This window comes from Chlamydotis macqueenii, chromosome 1 (genome assembly GCF_036417535.1).
Source record: "Chlamydotis macqueenii isolate bChlMac1 chromosome 1, bChlMac1.mat, whole genome shotgun sequence".
NCBI classification, from domain to species: Eukaryota; Metazoa; Chordata; class Aves; order Otidiformes; family Otididae; genus Chlamydotis; species Chlamydotis macqueenii.
Window position 1 is genome coordinate 69,561,797 of NC_141556.1, and position 17,273 is coordinate 69,579,069.

At 45.3% G+C, this 17,273-nt stretch overlaps 2 protein-coding genes across 2 annotated transcripts; both read left to right on the forward strand.

Moving 5' to 3' along the window:
- The first annotated feature begins 579 nt into the window (after nucleotides 1–579).
- On the forward strand, nucleotides 580–6,911 carry PEX26 (peroxisomal biogenesis factor 26). Its single transcript, XM_086755824.1, has 5 exons — nucleotides 580–908; nucleotides 1,546–1,686; nucleotides 2,055–2,368; nucleotides 3,098–3,244; nucleotides 3,983–6,911. Exons 1-5 carry the CDS (start codon nucleotides 742–744, stop codon nucleotides 4,084–4,086), a joined length of 873 nt encoding a protein of 290 aa, XP_086611950.1. The 5' UTR covers nucleotides 580–741; the 3' UTR covers nucleotides 4,087–6,911.
- Nucleotides 6,912–7,734: 823 nt separating this feature from the next.
- On the forward strand, nucleotides 7,735–16,771 carry LOC104476675 (tubulin alpha-2 chain). The gene is made up of 5 exons (XM_086755810.1): nucleotides 7,735–7,879; nucleotides 10,239–10,452; nucleotides 11,289–11,437; nucleotides 11,835–12,515; nucleotides 16,450–16,771. Exons 1-5 carry the CDS (start codon nucleotides 7,877–7,879, stop codon nucleotides 16,741–16,743), a joined length of 1,341 nt encoding a protein of 446 aa, XP_086611936.1. The 5' UTR covers nucleotides 7,735–7,876; the 3' UTR covers nucleotides 16,744–16,771.
- Nucleotides 16,772–17,273: the final 502 nt, after the last annotated feature.

The following is a 17,273-nucleotide window of genomic DNA, read 5'->3' on the forward strand; positions in this document are numbered from 1 at the left end:
AAAGGCCGAGGAGGAGGAGGCGCAGGCCAGGGGAGGAGAGCACCCATCCGCCTGCTGGGGCAGCGGGGGAGCGCTCTCCCTCCGCTACCCGCCCCGCGCCTCTTTCCTGCGGGAAGCCGCCGGGACCCCAGCCGGGCTCCGAGGCCGCCTCCCCCGTGGCTCGGCAGGGACGGGCCTGGGGCTGCGCTGACGCCCGGCGGCGGCGGGGAGAACGGCAGCGGCGGCGGGGCTCTGGTCTCCCTGCTAAGGAGGGCAGCCGGGGCGGAGCTCGTCGGCTCGGCCATTTCCCCCCGGCAGCCACGCCAGTGAGAAACTATAGGGGGCTTTGGCACAGACCAGCACCAAACCCCGTCCCAGCACGGCTGAAAGCGTCCTGAACCCACAGCCGACGGCTGCAGCCTTTCGGAGAGTCCCCGTTTTTCTCCGCTGACCCTCGCACAGAGCCGGCTGCGACTACGCCCCTGCCACCCCTCCCGCAGGCCTCTGCCAGACTACACGTCCCACCGCCCCGCGGGGCGGCGAGAACATGGCCGCCGGGGCGGCCCTTCCGCTGCCAGGAGGCGGAGGTGCCCTCACGGCCTTCCGGGCCTGCTGGTGTCTGCCCGAACGGAGCGGGGCCGAGCCGAACCCCCTGGGGGGGCAGTGGCGGTGCTGGAGCCGGAGCCAGGCGGGCGGCGGGCGGTGGGGTACGGGGAGGGCAGCAGCAGCCCCCCCAGCAGCCCTGCCGCCGCCGCCGCTGCCATGAGGAACGAGCCGCTGGCCTGGCCCCCGGTCTCGGCCCAAGCGGCCTCGCTGCTGGAGGAGGCGGCGGACCTGCTGGTGCTGCACCGGGACTTCGCCGCCGCCGTGGAGAGGTGTGAGGCGGGCTGCGACAGCCTGGGCACCGGCACCGGCACCGGCCCCGAGAGGTGCGAGCGGGCGCCTGGCGTGTGGAGCGGGGACAGGGCGGCGCTGGGAGGTGGCCTCAGCGTCAGGCTGGCTTCTGAGTGCAGGCCTGCCTGCCCTCTTTGTGGTTTTATCGCTTTGGAATAGAGAGCTTTGAGGGTTTAATAAACTGGGGTTCTTTGGAGGGGGGTTAGGAATCTCTTAGGTTTAAATATAAATGTTATCTGTATGAATGGCAATAGTACCAGTGGTCCTTGTCGTGGTTTTCTTAGCTTTTTCTTAATTACCTAAATAATTGGAGGGTCACACTTGTTGCTAAAAAGCAAGTTAGCCACCCTTTAAAACCCAGCTTGGCTTTGGCTGCTAGTTCATAATGGCCTGTCTGTATTTACACATTTCATGTGAAGGGATCTGTGCGTTTGAGGGAGGCAAAGTGTGCCTAGGAGCTTTTCTCGCCTCTCCCAGAGAAGACTGTGCATCTTCTTGGGGGGTTGAATTTGCCTTTTTATCGGAGGTGAGGGGTAGGAGGAGAGGGAAAGGAGGGGAAGCAGCTGTTGGAGAACTGTAGGGTACCTAGGCTAGGCTGCAGCTCACCGGAAGGGATGCAAGGGGGAAATGCGGTTGTAAGAAGCACTTATTTAGGTGTCTCTTCATTACCAGTTCTGCAGAAGTGAAATGCTCCCTTTGTGTTGTGGGGATTCAGGCACTGGCTGAGATGAACCGGTGGAGAGAAGTTCTGTCTTGGGTCCTGCAGTATTACCACATCCCTGAACATCTGCCTCCGAAAGTTCTGGAGCTGTGGTGAGTTTCTATCTGCGGCTGTTGGATACACAGGGCTTGCATTATTTAGGTTTAATAGCAGGCCAGACTTAAATATTGTGTGATGTTTTCACTTTGCGTGGTGTAGGTGAGGATGAAAGCGGAACCTGCGACAGGCCTGTTCTCAGCCTGTGTATGCTGGAGCATGCCAGCAGATTGTTTTACGGTGATAAAGTACAAAAGGGGTGGTGCTGAGAAAGTAACATCAGTGGCTGCACCTATTGCCCGCCTCAGAAATCTCTCTGTGTTTCAAGTGTAGACCCTGATACATGCCTTCATGATAGCTGCTTGTGGGTAGTAACTTTTACACAGAGTTAATGTTTTCTAATATTTCTTTTTTTCTGTTTCAGTATCCTGTTATACAGCAAAGTGAGAGAGCCGCAGGTGATGCTGGAGGTTGGCAGTAGCTGGCTGAGAGATCAAACCAATAAGAGCCTCCCTGAGTACAGTTCATTGCTGGAGCTCTACCTGTTGCACGTGTTGCTTCCGCTTGGCCAGTTTGAGGGGGCAGAAGAGCTTGTACGCAGCTCTGATGTTTTTGACAGCGAGCAGCAGCTAGCATTTCTTGGGACCATTTGTGAAACTCGATGTCAGTGGATTCAACGGGAAGAGACGCATTCGGCTGCTGAAGAGCAGAATGACGCAGCAACAGAAACTGTTTTGGGTAGGCTTTCCCTCTGTTGTTTGTGCTTCTCTTCTTTTTTTATAATTTTATTTCAAGTTCATTGGTCCCTTACTAACAAAGGGTAGCAAGTATTAACTATATATTAAGAATATTGCCATGAGGAAGTCCTGTTGCGTATCACAGAAAGAAATGGAAGACTTAGCGATCCATTTGCTGGCAATTACAAAGCATATTTAGTCTCTGCTGATGTCAAGAGATGAGAATTATTTTCCAGGTTGAAAAGCACTTCAGACTAAATGTTTGGTGTTTTTTTTTTTTTTTTTTTTTTTTTTTTTTTAAAGGTACAAAAGGGAAACTGAAACTACTTAGCGATCCATTAAGGGTACATTTTGTTGTCTCTGTTTACTCTCTGCTTGGTCTCCAGTTACAGTCAAGCCCATGTATAACAACGGCATTTAAAGTACTGCTTCTCCTCCAGAACTGTAAATCACTTGACACTATCTCCCAGGAGAGATGCTGGCACTACTGCAGTACAAGGTCATATTATACTAAAGTAGATGCCTAAAAAAATTTATAATGAAGTGTATTACAAAATTATGCTGTTTCTTTGTTCCCTATTATAAAAAAAAAAAAAAGAACCTAACTCTCACCCAATCAAACTAAGAACAGTCTTACTTTAGTATCTTCGTTTATTATTATCTTTATCTATATGATTACTTTTTTTACTTAACTTTACCCTAACAGCCTTTCTCTGTTCTTGTATTCTAGGTGCTCTATCCCAAAAGCTCTTGACCATGTTGACATTGCTACGTAGAGCACTGAGGTCCATGTCAAGCCACTTCTATTTACTTCCTTACAAAAAGATGCTCTTAGCTACTTTTCTGCTCTACCTGGTGGTGGTGAGATTAGACCCAGGTACAGTATTAAGATTTCCAATTTTTAGAATTCCATTACAGTTTACAGAGAAGAAAGTAGTTGCTTTTAATAGATTTGGTCTGTGTAAATGTCTGTTCTTTGGGAGACACAAAAACTAGGTGACTAGGAACTTACTATTAGGCTTGTTTGTAATGTTTCCAGTTGCAATCCGTGTAGAAAGATGTAGCTCTACAAAAGCCAGTTTTCTGAAGACTTTTCTGGAAAGCTAGTTATTACATCCTCAGCTGTTTCAAACAGTCAAGGTGCAGACTGTGAGAGGCAGGCTCAGCTGTCCTAGACTCAGCCTCTTCCTCAGACAACTTGAGGTGCTACAAGGTGAATGTGTCCTGGAAGAGCTGATTGCCTGACAGGCTGTCCTGTCAGGAAAGCGGAGAGTTGTCCAGGGCAGCAATGTACTCATGCATTTGATCTGCTTATGCTGGAGTTTCGCTAGTGATGGCTGCTACTGTTGCTGAAGAACGGGCTGATCCCATAGCACAGAAGTGGCAGCTGGAGCGTGAAGGGGATGGGTGTTTCCCCTTCCTCTGGGAAAAGGCTTGCTAGGGATGGGAGCAGGGCCCTGAGTGAAGGCCCAAGTATTGGACCAAACAGAAGGAAATAAGACAACTAGGTTTCGATTAACTCTCGTTGGAATTAGTGCTTTTTAAATATGTTTAGTGTATCTTAGTTTTACCTTTTATAATGAAAAGCTCTTTTGCTTTTTGCTTTGTTCTGCAGCTTCTCCCACATCACTGCCATTCATTTACAAACTGGTCCAGCTCTTCAGACAGGCTTGGGCAGCTGTGTTTTCTCCAATCCATAGGCCTCCAATTCAAGACTAATGTATTCCGTCACAGAATGCATTTTTCTCTGCTGCTGTACAAGTGTCAGCTTGTCTTGAGGATGTTATCAAGCTCTTCAAGGAGTGTTGAAATCAGTGTCCTAATTGAGATGACCACCCTGGACTCCTGTGTGGTAACACCTTTGTTTCTTCAGATGAGGAATGGTGGTGTATGAATTTTGAAACCACACTAAGTATTCCTGATGTTTTCCTTGTCTGTACAGCACCGTTCTGTCCAACGCCAGGGTAAAGCCACTCCTTCCGTAATCTACAACTGAATAAGAATCCTCCTTTTCAATCACTTTGCTTTGGATGTAGCTCTTGAGTGAGGGTTGTGTAGCCACTTGCGACCTATGGAAGAAGGTTTCATCCTTGTAAATGCTGAGCAGGTCTCTGAACAAGTGAAATAGCAGTCCTGGAGGCACAATGGAATAATTAGGGGAATATTCTGTTTTGCTTGAAGACCTCTGAAAAGCCTGGTTCCTGCAGCGTGGGATTTAGGACAAGCATGTGAAGAAAAACACTGGAGAAAGTGAAGCCTATTGCATTTTGAAGGCCATGGTTTCTCTTGTGACTGATGTCTCGTTATACAAGCACTCTTGATTTTAGTCATATTTAAACCTGAAAGCCAAGGTGGTGGGCCACAAAGACTATTGTGCTGCACCTGCTCTTCTTAAATGCAAATTACAGCACTTTGTGCTTGCCTGATGCATAGTAAATCTTAGGAGCACATGGTGGTGGTAAAGAAATAGATTTATTTTTTTAGATTGTATTCTATATTATTGTCTAATTGGACAACTGAAATTGTTGCATTATTTTACACTTTCCCTACCTCTTGCTTTGTTTATGTAGATGTCAAAAGTCTCTGTATGTCTAGAATTGGCTCCCTTGCCCTCAATATCTAAAGTCCTGGGTTACATGCAAGCGATTTAGCAATGCTCTATCATTCAGAACAAAAGTTTATTAGTAGATAGAAAGCGATACTTCTCCGAGATCCCAAAACCTTCCCCAGATCTGTGGCAAGAAAATTATTCTCTTTGCAGAAGAGAATAATTGGGGTCGCCAGACCAACCCCATTTCCTACCACTTGGGGCAGAAATTTGAGCTTTGGGGTAGAACATTCATTTCTTCTCCATCCATCCACCTATCATCAATTGATAAAAGGTAAATTCCAAAGGAGAGAGCATTGACCTTAAATACTGCTTTCACTGGAGCAGACTGTTGTGTGCTGAAGAGGACAAGTTAAAGCCAAGGAGCCTTTGTGGCAAACAAGTAGCCCGCTATCCCAGCATCTGTGCCAAAAAGGATTCAGGCTGACTGATGTCAGCCCAAATGATAAAATGTTGAACAAAGCAGCCTTTTTGGCGGGCAAATTCTATCCGACACACTAAACCTGTGAAAAGTAACCGATATAGATGCCAGTGTGGTGTCTTAAAACAGTTGTCCCATTCAGATTGTTCCCTTGGCTCCAGCAGTAGCCATACACTGAGGTGGTGGCTATTTCTGTTCTCTTCACACAGATAGCAGCCTGTTGGTGCCTTCAAACTGTGTGCAATCTGTTGCTTTGCTATCTGCTGGGACACTTAGAAAACACTCTGCATCTTCACTGCTAAAAATAGTTCTGTGTCTATTTCTTCTTGGATTATCCCCATACAGAAATACTCCTGATATTTGTGTCAGATAAACTGGGGTGGGTCATTCACAAATGCAGTAATGGCCTTCCCTAGCTGTCTCGGAATAAAGACCAAAACAATCCCATATCCCTCCTCAAAGTTTTTGTCTCTGCTAGGGCTTTACATCAGGATGAATAGTACATACTGCTTCACCGTATTAAAAAAGTTATTTCTTAAGTACTCTGCACACATAGGGAGGAAGTGCTCTTGATACTGCTAGATGCTTCTTGTAATCCAACTATAAGTGTAGTTACCACTCCGCAATCAGCAGCTAATGGGAGACCAGGGAGACTAAAACTCAGAAGCTCTGTCTGAAGTCGAGCTCTTCCCAGAAATCACTAGGTTGTATCTACTGGCCCCCTGCTTTGCAAGGCCTCGCTTTAAGTACTAAGTAAGTTAATGAAATAGCAAACTTCAATATTCAGCTAGATTCTCACCAAACTGACTGTTGAGGTAACAACCATATTTTTTTTTTCTCTAGTTTTCTTTTGGTATTTTTAGTTACATGACAGAGCTGCCTTTTTGGCTTTAGGACTAGTGGTCTGGACAGGCCATATATCTGTTTAGAATGCTGTTATACATCATAACTACTAATTTCCAGGACTTGAACATTCAACTTGATTTTAAGCGTAGGTTGGCAACCTCCACTTTTTTTGAGTACTACTGATTTTGCATTTGTATTGTATTTAATTCATCATGAGAGAGCAAGAAGGCAGAAGCAAGCTCTCAAGTTTTATTTGTAATGAATACTAAAAGAGCAATATTTAATTTTCACAATAAAGTGACTACTGATATATCTCTTTGCAGGGGTGCTTATTTTGCTGTGATTAAGTATATGACAACGTTTCCATTTAATGTATTGATACTCCACAGTTTTCAAATTATTTCCAGAAATGTTTCACTACACATGTCCTCATTGTACTGGCATATTTCAGTTAAGTAGAAGACTTGTTCAGTGTGAATCTGACGAGATCTGATCAACTGATGATGTTGGTAGGGTATAAGTCTGCATTTTCATAGGCGTTCAGGGAGTGGTAATTACTTTCTATGAAAGATCCAGGTTTTTTTGTTTTTTGTTTTTTTTTTTTTTAAATACGTAAGTGTCTCTGTGTACCAATGCTACCAAGAATAAAGTATCTGGTATTTATCTTTAGCTGTGTTTTTCTCTGTGCTCTCATTGTGTCATGGAGGGAAAAGACATAGCCATGGGGATCCTACTATTTAAGCCGTGTCTGAGAGAATGTGTGTGTGTGCCTTGTGTACATACATGTGTATGTGAACTTTCTGCTAGTATCTCCAGGTAAAAGAGTAAATGGTAGTTCTGCTTTTTTTTTTTTTTTTTTTGTTCTGCCATCCTCTTCCTAAATGCCAAAAACTTGCATTGGCTCATGTTGTAGGCAGCTGACAGGCAGAAGAATGGTTTCCTATAATCAGCTGAACAGAGGTCACAAAGATTAGGAGTGGCTGGCAGAAAGATGAGCTTTGGTGCCTTAGCACAAGGAGACAAGAAGATAATCCCATATACCTTGTCCACAGATGATCAAATAGTCCAGTGGAATTCCTTGCAGTGCAACCTGCTCCCCAGCTCATTTCAATCACTGGAACTCAGGCAAGTTGACTCCATGTCCACCATTCATCTACAGTCGCCTTTGTCAGAAAGATAACATTTAAAAATTATGCTTTTGAAATTCTGAAATGGCTAATAATCTTTTAAATGAGTTATCAGTAGCACATTCACCAGTTGTTAGAGCTTGAAGGAAGGAAACCAGTTATTTGTGAAGATGCTCCATATATATTAAAATTCTGGTTACTAAAACCAGTTGTATTTTTTTTAAACAAGGAAAATTAACTGGGAAGACTTGCTTAAGAGCAGACTTTAAGGCTGGGTCCTGTACACAGGTGAAAGAAGGCTCCTGGTGTAAAAGGTGAGCGAGTGGAATGGGATGGTTGCCCGGGAGAGATTATGACCTCTCCTGCCTACACTGTGATGCTGTGGGGCCTTGGCCAGCAAGGTGTGGATGCCCTGCCACCATGCAGCAGGCTACTTAGACAGCAGTAGAAACATCAGTAAGCAAAGCTGCTGCTACCAATCAAGAAAGGAAGCACACAGGAGAAACCATGGTAAGAGAATAATCAGATTATTTTCTGAGGTAATGAGCAATGAGTGTGGCCTTCTGCTTCCTCCTACTCTGGTCAAGATCTGAGTGAAGGTGGGAAGGTTGAAGTGACCTTTTGCTTCAGGATTGGAACAATTGCTAGGTGAATGGGACCAGAGATGAACGTTCATGATCTGTGCTCTTCCTAGGCCATCATGGTTCTCGAAATTCATCTTTTGAGTAGCATCAAGACAGGGAACTTTATTCTGTAATTCCTGTACCACACCCCCAAGATTTTGTAATTGACAGGCTGGGTGAATCTTATCAAAAGCCTTGGTTTTAAAAGAAGTCCTTAAGTAATGAAGAGATGATCACAATCTCTTGTGAGGCTTGTGAGCACTAGAAGAGCCTAAATCAGTGTTTGTTTCCCCTCACACATGGAGATGCAAGCAGTAGTAGGACTTTGCTTATATTTAGGTCTATGGTATTAAAGTTTGGTCTTTAATTTAACCAGACACACAAGTTGGCCCTAACCATTTCTTAAATGAACCACAGTGCGTTAGCCTAAATTAGGCTGTAATTAATATACCTTCAGACTATAACATCAGGGTTTGTATCACCATAGCCTTGATACCATTACCAGGCTAACTGTGATCTGTTATCAGTAAAGACAGTAATACAGAAATTTGAAGACAGATTAAGATTTAGAACTCCTCTTGTCAGATTCATCTCTCAGATTTTGCCATACTGTAGCTGGCAAGGGATGGTGGAGAAGAATATGGGGAGATGTTGTGCAGCTCTGTGCCTGGGGAAATCACCAGGGCGAGCTGGAGAAACCAGCAGAACTGAAATATCCAGAAGAAAGGAATCTAATTAGGGAGAGACAGAAGTGGAGCTGCAATTTTTATGAGACAGATGATAAAATGGAAAAAAAAAAGTTTATGTTGAGAAAATAGTTTCTGCATTCACCTGAGCTAGATAAGGTTTTCTTCTTGATGAACAAATGAGAATAATCAAAACATGAGCAAGGTGCCAAAATATATATACCATCCCTCAGAGCTTTACTCTCCTTTAAAATAAAATTGCAAATACAATCTTGTTTTAATATAAATGAAATAGAATCTATTTGTTCACACTTATGCACGTAGTTTTTGAAAATTCATTACATGATTATGAAGTTTTTTATGAAATTCAGTCCATCTGTTGTTTCTCTTAAAAGTATCAGGAAGAACCTGAGCTCTGAGACATTTGGTTTGTCTTTGAATTAGAAAACAGACGCTCAAGTATAGTATGCAGGCTCTGTGCACTGCGGAGGGGATGAGGGATTAAGAACTCTGAACAGACTGTTCAGCACGGCCATTAATTGGAATTCCTAGGACTATATGGTGTGCAGACCTGATCATCTGTATTGCTGCCTGTTTTGGTAAACTAAAGTGGGTTTATTAAGATTCTTATCTGAATGGGATACTTCTAAAAGAAATTAATTGGGGAGTTCATTTTGGGGCAACAAATGTTGCTCACAGTGTACAAACTACTGTGTTAGCTTCTTGGTAAATAGAGTCCAATATGTACAGCTACATTTATGTTAATAAATTTATTTTAAGGGAGATCATATGCACAAAAAAGGATGGGGTTGGAAGTTATTTTTCCTTTTTGGGTAGAAACTACTCTGGATGTACTTCCTCCTAGCTTATGAGTAGTAAGAGCAAAGAAATGTGGACATTTCCCTAGATATTCTGTAAGACTGCATGGGAATCAAGTCCTTTTGAGTATCAAGTTAAGTTAAGTTAAGTCTTCACATGTTAAATTGAACTAAAAGTACCCAAGGAATGAGCCAAAACAATTAGTGGTTAAAATTAATTAAGGTATTGAAGGCACTTTAATTCTAGTTACTTTAATTTCTACAAGCCTGTTTTCTAGCTGTCCAACACACACATTCAACAGAAGGTTGAGAGATCAGAAGATACTTAATTCCCTTTGCTTTATCTGTATATCAATAAGGCAGCATACTTGTGTCTTGTCCTGGATAACTGGACTTGGCTCATATTCCTTAGTTGGGACCTACTGTTGTTTATTTTGCGTACCTATACACAGTTTTTCTATCTGTATGGGCTTACGCGCACTTACATGTAGATCCTGTGTATGTACACCATGCGTAGGCATGGATGCAGATCTTTGGCTATTGTGATTACTGCTTCTTTCTATGCACAGCAAAATATTTTTCATCCTATTTGCAAATAAGTGTCAGAATATTTTCCATTAATTCCAGTTTTGAGAAAATTCTGTAATCATTGGTTGATCTGGGGTTTCAGACAAGATTAGCTTATAGAGCCTTAGGATATTCACTGATTCTTCTCACCATTTCCCTTGTCCTCCCCTTTCAGCGTGAGTGCATCTCTGTTCATGTTGGCCAAGCTGGAGTACAAATTGGTAATGCATGTTGGGAACTCTTCTGTATGGAACATGGCATTCAACCAAATGGCACCCTCTTCGACCAATCCAGCGATGACAACTCTTTTGCCACATTCTTTAGAGAGACAAGCTCTAGAAAATACATTCCCCGGGCTATCATGGTGGACTTGGAGCAAACTGTAATAGGTCAGTATAGAACTAATCTTGGAAAATAGAAATGAATTAACTCTTCTGGGTACCAAAGTTCAGATCACTGACTATCAGGACAATGCCCTTACCATTAGGGATAATCCAAACATGCAGGCAAAACGTACAGATTTTAAGTTTTTAATACCAGTATTACTAAAAGCTCTGTTATTCTCAATGAAAAGATGAAAACTGGACTGCATTCTGTCGTGGGTGCTCTACTAATAATTAACAAAATCAAAAGTTTACTATTGTTTAAACCTTCACTGGTTATGAGTACAATTTAGCTTTCTTAAAGAGATTCCTTTCTGGTCTTTTTTTGTGGTGGTACTTTTCCTTTGCTAACTCATGGAAAATGCTTTCCTCACATTCAGATGTAAGAAGAGGAGCATGAAGAATCAGACAACAGAATTCTCCTGACAGATTTTCAAGGGAAACTGCTGTTTTACTCTTGCAAATCTCCTCTTTTTCCAGTCATTCCCCTGAAGGTTATAGAATCATACAATTATAGAATAGGTTGAGTAAGAAGATTCTGAAGGATCTTCATCTGATGAGTATATAGAGCTGAAATTTTACCACAGCATGGCACAGTCCTCATTTGATACATGAATTCATTTGTATAACACAGCAACTTACACTGAGAGCAGAGTCCACTTTTTTTTTTTTCAAAACTGAGAACATCTCAGATGATACTCCTTACCTCTGTACTTTGCTTTTCAGCATACAGATCTTCCAGACCATTTTCTGCCAAAATAAAATGCCCCATTTGTTTTGCAAACATTAGCAACATTAGTGAATTATCTCTTCCAAGCTTATGCATTTTCTCTCTTGTTCAGATGAAGTGCGGACTGGCACCTACCGGCAGCTTTTCCATCCAGAACAGCTGATCACTGGAACGGAAGATGCAGCTAATAATTATGCACGTGGCCACTACTCCGTTGGCAAAGACAAAATTGACATGGCATTAGATCGTATCCGCAAGCTGGTATGCACGATTACATTGGAAGCAAGATATTAGGAGGGTGGGAGGGGAAATAAACACCACAGACATTGTTTTGATAATGGCTCTTGTTTTGCTTTTACTATCGTCATTGTCTCATAACAGAGAAATGCAGGTCCTGGATATCCCATCTTAGTTTTCATATGACTTAAATGGAAAACACAAATATTGCTATAGCATATTATTGTAAGAAAAAAAAAAACAATATTGCTCTATTGATACTCTAGCCTGAGATTTACAGGGGAAAACAGACAATGAGAATTTTCTGGGAAAACTGCTGAGTGTTATGTTGTGTACTGGGTATGGGTGTTGCTGTCTCTATCCGAGGGTGTAATTTAAAGATATGTTCACTTATTCTTTCACTTTTCCTGTTGACTTTCAGGCTGATGCCTGTTCTGGGCTGCAAGGATTCCTGATCTTCCACAGCTTTGGTGGGGGTACCGGCTCTGGCTTTACCTCCTTACTGATGGAAAACCTCTCCACTGAATATAGAAAGAAGTCCAAACTGGAGTTTGCCATCTACCCAGCCTCTCAGATCTCCACCGCTGTGGTGGAACCCTATAATTCCATCCTGACCACGCACACCACCATGGAGCATTCGGACTGCACCTTCATGGTGGATAATGAGGCCATCTATGATATCTGCCACCAAAACCTGGACATTGAGCGGCCCACTTACACTAACCTCAACCGCCTCATCAGCCAGATTGTCTCCTCCATCACCGCCTCGCTGCGCTTTGACGGTGCCCTCAATGTGGATCTGACAGAGTTCCAGACAAACCTGGTGCCATATCCACGCATCCACTTCCCCTTAGTGACCTACGCCCCCATCATCTCCTCTGACAGAGCACATCATGAGCAGCTCTCGGTGGCTGAAATCACCAGCTCCTGCTTTGAGCCCAACAACCAGATGGTGAAGTGTGACCCAAGACATGGGAAGTACATGGCCTGCTGCATGCTCTACCGTGGTGATGTAGTTCCCAAAGATGTCAACGTAGCAATCGCTGCCATCAAGACCAACAGATCCCTCCAGTTTGTCGATTGGTGTCCAACAGGCTTCAAGGTGAGTAGGGCTGCCACGAGCTTCTCTTTAATATTTAATGTTCAGTCTAGTGGAAGACTTGTATTTGAAGTTTTATATCTTGCATGTCTCCCACTTCTGAGACAAATGAACATAAAAAAGATGCATGTGTATAAAATGTGCCTTTTCACCTTTGGACAGCCTATTAAGACAGACTCCTAAATATTTAAATAAATGGAAGCCTATACAGTATTGCTATATTCAATAACAGGAGAATGTCAACCCTGTAAGACTTTAAACTTAAAGAAATTGCATTTTAGAAGAAAGACCAACATAAGACTTATATTCTGAAGACAATGAGAAACTTGAGAGTGTCCTACATGAGATTTAAACAAAACAAAAAAACCACCGAAGAAGTTATCAAGAATATACCCAGGGCTTTGGGTATCTTGACCATGGGGCGTGCTTTGAGAAGCCCGGGCTGCTAGGGGCAGATGGCGTACACCTAAATGAGAATGGGAAGAGTGTGCTTGGACGTAGGCTTGCCAGACTTGTCCGGAGGGCTTTAAACTAGTGTTGCTGGGGGAGGGGGAGCACAGTTCATCCCACGGCTATCGGCATGGCGCCAGTGCCAGCACCAAGCGCCCAGAAGTCAGGGAAGGATCGCAGGTAGGTGCAAATAAACCTAATCTGCGATACAAAAGAACACCTGTCACTCCAGCCAGCAAGTCGGTTTTATCGGGGGCCCTGCTGAAGTGTTTCTATGCCAACGCACGCAGCATGGGAAATAAACAGGAAGAACTGGAGATGCGTGCACGCGAGCAGGGCTACGACCTTGTTGGCATCACGGAGACGTGGTGGGACGACTCTTACAACTGGAGCGTCAACATGGAGGGGTACAGGCTTTTTAGAAAAGACAGGCAGGGAAGACGAGGAGGGGGTGTCGCTCTCTATGTCAGCAACCGGCTGGAGTGCGTGGAGCTCTGCCTGGGGATGGGGGAGGAGCTGACAGAGAGCTTATGGGTTAAGATCAGAGGACAGGGACAGACGGGGGATGTTACGGTGGGGGTCTGTTACAGGCCGCCTGGCCAGGAAGACAGAGCGGACGAGGCGCTCTGTAGCCAGATAGGAGCAGCCTCACAGCGGTCACGAGCCCTGGTCCTCATGGGGGACTTCAACCACCCTGACATCTGTTGGAGAGACAACACGGCAGGGCACAGGCAGTCCAGGAGGTTCCTGGAATGCGTGGATGGTAACTTCCTCCTGCAGGCGATAGAGGAGCCGACAAGGAGGGGTGCCATGCTGGATCTTGTGCTCACCAACAGGGAGGGGCTGGTGGGGGACGTGAAACTGATGGACAGCCTTGGCTGCATTGACCATGACGCGGTGGAGTTCAAGATCCACGGGGCGGCAAGGAAACTGCACAGTAAGCTCTCTGCCCTAGATTTCAGGAAGGCGGACTTCGGCCTCTTCAGGAACCTCATGGGCAAAGTGCCATGGGAGGCGGCCCTGGAGGGAAGAGGGGCCCAGGAAAGTTGGTCCATATTTAAGGAGCACCTCCTCCAAGCTCAGCAGAGGTGCATCCCGATGAAGAAAAAGTCGGGCAAAAAGGCCAGGTGGCCAGCGTGGATGAGCAAGGAGCTCCTGGACCAACTGAAAGTGAAGAGGAAAGCCTATAGAGGGTGGAAGCTGGGACAGGTAGCCTGGGAGGACTACCGAGTGACTGTGCGAGCGGCCAGGGATAGGGTGAGGAAGGCTAAAGCCCTGATGGAATCGAATCTGGCCAGGGATATAAAAAGTAACAAGAAAAGCTTTTACAGGTATGTAGGGGACAAAAGAAAATCCAAGGAGAATGTAGGCCCCCTCCGGAAGGTAACGGGTGTCGTGGTTACCCGGGATGTGGAGAAGGCTGAGGTACTCAATGACTTTTTTGCCTCAGTCTTCACTGATAAGAACTCTTGTCTCCCCACCCAAGCTGTGGAAGGCACAGGCAGGGACTGCAAGGATGAAGAACCGCCCACAGTGCTCGAAGAGCAGGTTCGAGATCATTTAAGGAACTTGAAGGTGCACAAGTCCATGGGGCCTGATGAGATCCATCCGCGTGTCCTGAGGGAACTGGCGGATGAAGTTGCCAAGCCACTGGCCGTCATATTTGAGAAGTCGTGGCGGTCTGGTGAGGTCCCCGATGACTGGAAGAGAGGGAACATAACCCCCATTTTTAAAAAGGGGAACAAGGAAGACCCGGGCAACTACAGGCCGGTCAGCCTCACCTCTGTGCCTGGCAAGGTCATGGAGCAGATTCTCCTGGAAACCATGCTAAGGCACATGGAGAGCAAGGAGGTGGTTGGTGACAGCCAACATGGCTTCACCAAGGGCAGATCGTGCCTGACCAACTTGTTGGCCTTCTATGACGGGGTAACAGCATCGGTGGACAAGGGACGGGCAACGGATATCATCTACCTGGACTTGTGCAAGGCATTTGACACTGTCCCGCACGACATCCTTCTCTCTAAACTAGAGAGGCATGGGTTCGATGGATGGACCACTCGGTGGATAAGGAGTTGGCTGGATGGCCGCACTCAGAGAGTGGTGGTCAACGGCTCAATGTCCAAGTGGAGACGGGTCACCAGTGGCGTCCCTCAGGGGTCCGTGTTGGGCCCGGCCCTGTTCAACATCTTTGTCGGCGACATGGACAGTGGGATAGAGTGCACCCTCAGCAAGTTCGCCGATGACACGAAGCTGTGTGGTGCCGTCGACTCGCTGGAAGGGAGGGATGCCATCCAGAGGGACCTGGACAGGCTGGAGAGGTGGGCCCGTGCCAACCTCATGAAGTTCAACCAGGCCAAGTGCAAGGTCCTGCATCTGGGTCGTGGCAATCCCAAGCACAAATACAGGCTGGGTGGAGAATGGATCGAGAGCAGCCCTGAGGAGAAAGACCTGGGAGTGTTGGTAGACGAGAGGTTCAACATGAGTGGGCAATGCGCCCTTGCGGCCCAGAAGGCCAACCGCATCCTGGGCTGCATCAAGAGGAGCGTGGCCAGCAGGTCGAGGGAGGTGATTCTGCCCCTCTACTCTGCCCTGGTGAGACCCCACCTGGAGTACTGCGTCCAGTTCTGGAGTCCCCAACATAAGAAAGACATGGACCAGTTGGAAAGGGTCCAGAGGAGGGCCACAAAGATGATCAGAGGGCTGGAGCACCTCTCCTATGAGGACAGGCTGAGAGAGTTGGGGCTGTTCAGCCTGGAGAAGAGGAGGCTCCGGGGAGACCTGATAGCGGTCTTCCAGTACCTCAAGGGGGCCTACAGGAAAGATGGGGAGAAGCTGTTCAGTAGGGCCTGTTGTGATAGAACAAGGGGTAATGGGTTTAAATTAGAAGGAGGTAGGTTTAGATTAGATATGAGAAAAAAATTTTTTACAATGAGAGTTGTAGAGCACTGGAACAGGTTGCCCAGAGAGGTGGTGGATGCCCCATCCCTGGAATCGTTCAAGGCCAGGCTGGATGGGGCTCTGAGCAACCTGATCTAGTCAGGGATGTCCCTGCTTCTTGCAGGGGGGTTGGACTAGATGACCGTTGAAGGTCCCTTCCAACTCTAACTATTCTATGATTCTATGATTCTAATATATTGTTGACAAGTGAAACTTTTCTACAGCATCTCCAGAATGAGAAATTTTTTAAATTGCCCTCAATTTTTCCACAAATACTGACATATTTATGTAAGTTTTTCTTCATTTAGAGTCCAGTTCTGCTTGATCTCCTTTTTTTTTTTTTCTCTTGAGTGAGGGTAAGGAATTGACTCATGCACAAAACAGTAGCTTGAATGACATTAGACTTAACACTGATATGGTGTGGGTTTTTCCTTACCTCTTTTCCTCCCCCTGCCAATATTTAATATTTTCTTACCCTGTTTATTGTCTAATTTTATCCCTTTTCTCATAACGCTTTTTATTCCTTCATCTTTTCTGTTTTTGTTTGCAGGTGGGGATCAACTATCAGCCTCCTACAGTTACACCAGGTGGAGACCTAGCCCAGGTTGAGCGAGTAGTCTGCATGCTGAGCAACACCACGGCCATTGCAGAGGCTTGGGCAAGGCTCGACCACAAGTTCGATCTGATGTATGCCAAGAGAGCTTTTGTGCACTGGTATGTTAATGAAGGCATGGAGGAAGGAGAATTTGCAGAGGCCCGAGAAGACCTGAATGCCCTGGAGAAGGACTACGAAGAAGTGGGAACTGACTCATTCGGAAAAGAAAATGAGGGAGAGGAAGTTTAAAACTCACTCTGCCCTTTGCTGTGCATAAGATTGTCTCTATGTCTCTTTTTTTTTTTCATGTGGCTTGATTTCTGATTGTCTCACACACACCAAGTCCATTGCCATCTTAGTACACTATAAACGGGATCAGTTCTCCACTGTGACATCACAAGATAGCAAATCCAGGATATATGAGCAGCTAGTCATTAGTCACTTTGTCTCAGAGGGTGACAGGCTTCATATTTTTTTGCTAATATATCATGACAGGATCTCTGTCATCTATACTGTCATTTATTCAATACAAAGATACAGTCATGTAGCTGTAATATTATTTGAGGAACTCGTGCTTTGAAATGTCCCACATAATTGCTATGGACACTACTTAAGAAGAAATTACCTACAGTGCTCAGTCTTTATTTCATACTAATTTGGAACAATGTTTGTAAAGCTGTAAGATGCAGTGAGAACTCTGTTGGTGCCAAGAACATACAGGGTGTCCTACTGCCCTTGCTTCTACGGAATCCATGGTGCGGGGTGCTTAGAAGGTGTGA

Coding starts and splice junctions, on each gene's coding strand:
- PEX26 (XM_086755824.1), top strand. CDS start 742: ATGAGGAACGAGCCGCTGGCCTGGCCCCCGGTCTCGGCCCAAGCGGCC. Junction 909..1,545: donor ACCGGCACCGGCCCCGAGAG/GTGCGAGCGGGC, acceptor CTTCATTACCAG/TTCTGCAGAAGTGAAATGCT. Junction 1,687..2,054: donor CCGAAAGTTCTGGAGCTGTG/GTGAGTTTCTAT, acceptor TTTCTGTTTCAG/TATCCTGTTATACAGCAAAG.
- LOC104476675 (XM_086755810.1), top strand. Junction 10,453..11,288: donor CTTGGAGCAAACTGTAATAG/GTCAGTATAGAA, acceptor TCTCTTGTTCAG/ATGAAGTGCGGACTGGCACC. Junction 12,516..16,449: donor GGTGTCCAACAGGCTTCAAG/GTGAGTAGGGCT, acceptor TTTTGTTTGCAG/GTGGGGATCAACTATCAGCC.